Raw genomic sequence first — 1,519 nt, 5'->3', positions numbered from 1 at the left:
CCCAGTGAGGGGGTCCCCGCTCGCTCCCGGCGCTGCGCCAGCCCACGCTGGGCACAGCCCCTGCCTGGGGCTGGCTCTTCTTCCGCGCTCTTTTGAAGACCAGTTGACTAATTGGGATTTCATGGCTCTAACGATGTTGCTGCTGCGTGGTGCTCATCTGAGGACCCTGCAGGAACTGGAAGCGCACCCTGAGGTTCCAGCAGCAAAACTGGGCACAGAGGGATGAGGTTGGGAGGCAGCTGCCCCAGCGTCCTCTGGAAGCGACCGTCCCCCCCTGCCCGCCTCGGTGGCCCCGCCAGCCTTGCACCTTCTGCCTTGACAGCGCTGCCCGCCTTGGTGGCCCTGCCAAACCCTGTGCCTTCTGCCGTGGCAATGCTGCCAGCCTCGGTGGCCCTGCCAGCCCTGCACCTTCTGTGGTGGTAGTCCATGCTGACGCTCCTTGGTAGGACTAGAGACCAAGTCTTGAGTGCCCAAGAAGAGGTCCTACCATAGCAAGGACCAGCCCGTCCCCCAACCCATGTCCTGTGGGACATCGGTGACAGATGCACTTTGCCTTTCCTAGTCTAGGCTTTGGCTCTGTGGCCCCATTTCATCTCTTTCCATTTCGTAGGCGTTCCCTGAGGCGTGGAGGCCAGCTCCAGGTTGATGCCTGCACTCTCTAACCTGATGTTCATAAAGGACGTGTGGCACTAAGCCCCGCAATCAGCTTCAGCCTAAGTAAAAATTTAAAAAAGGAAAAACAAACAAAAAAACGGCCTTTACCCGCTGCAGCTACAGCCACGCTGCGTGGCTGCCCTGGTCCTTCAAAACACTTGTTGCCTTCAGCTTGAACGTTTAATTCGACATCCTTCACTTGATGGTTTATGACTGAATAAAGTTGGACTGAAAAAGTAAGTGCTGACCCCTGAGAGCATCTGGGGGTGGCCCCAGCCGGTGCCACGTGGCATCCTCTGACCCTAATTCCCGTGAAAACCCCGTTGTAGCTCCACTGGGGGTAGGCCTCCTGCCCAGGCCAAGACTGTTTGAAGGCTCTATCAAAACAGGGTCAAGGAAAGTCGTTTCATAGAATGGGGGGAAAAAAAACCCGACACTTGCACAGACTGAATCTTCTCAGAGACATGCATATTTTCTCTAATCCTACCCAAATCTGTAACAGGGAAGCAGTAAATCCTTTCCCCTGAGCTTGTAAAATGTACAGACCTGGTACTGAGCTACCCAGGGGAAAGGGACATGGGAGGGCAAAAGGAAAATCCTCAGCGAGATGCACGAACCCTGCGGCTGCATTGCACACCCTCCCAGGAACAGCCGTGGTTTAGCTCTTTGTAACCCACACTGATGGGGGGGAATTAAAAGAGTTTAACGAAGCACGGCCTGATGGTCTCTTGTTTCTTAAAAAAAACCCCAACGTGCTGGAGCGCCCTGTTGCAGTGCTCCAGCTGTGGGCACTGTATCACACTACGTATCTTAGTGGGAGAAAAAAACCAAACTCCAGGAAAACCAAGAGCAGTTTGCCATTAAA

At 54.4% G+C, this 1,519-nt stretch overlaps 1 protein-coding gene across 1 annotated transcript in view; it reads left to right on the top strand.

The window, feature by feature from the left end:
* The window catches only part of LOC104167693 (nicotinate phosphoribosyltransferase-like), a gene marked incomplete at its 5' end in the record, with an annotated part of 1,610 nt that extends 964 nt beyond the window's left edge, over nt 1-646 (top strand). Inside the window, one exon of the mRNA XM_009708017.1 lies at nt 611-646. Within this exon, the coding sequence (XP_009706319.1) occupies nt 611-646 (36 nt within the window). The remainder of the gene's footprint in view (nt 1-610) is intronic.
* Nucleotides 647-1,519: the final 873 nt, after the last annotated feature.

The sequence above is a fragment of the Cariama cristata genome, unplaced genomic scaffold (genome assembly GCF_000690535.1).
Source record: "Cariama cristata isolate BGI_N322 unplaced genomic scaffold, ASM69053v1 scaffold22949, whole genome shotgun sequence".
NCBI classification, from domain to species: Eukaryota; Metazoa; Chordata; class Aves; order Cariamiformes; family Cariamidae; genus Cariama; species Cariama cristata.
Note: the sequence above shows the minus strand (reverse complement) of the source record. Positions and strands in the feature narration are given on the sequence as shown.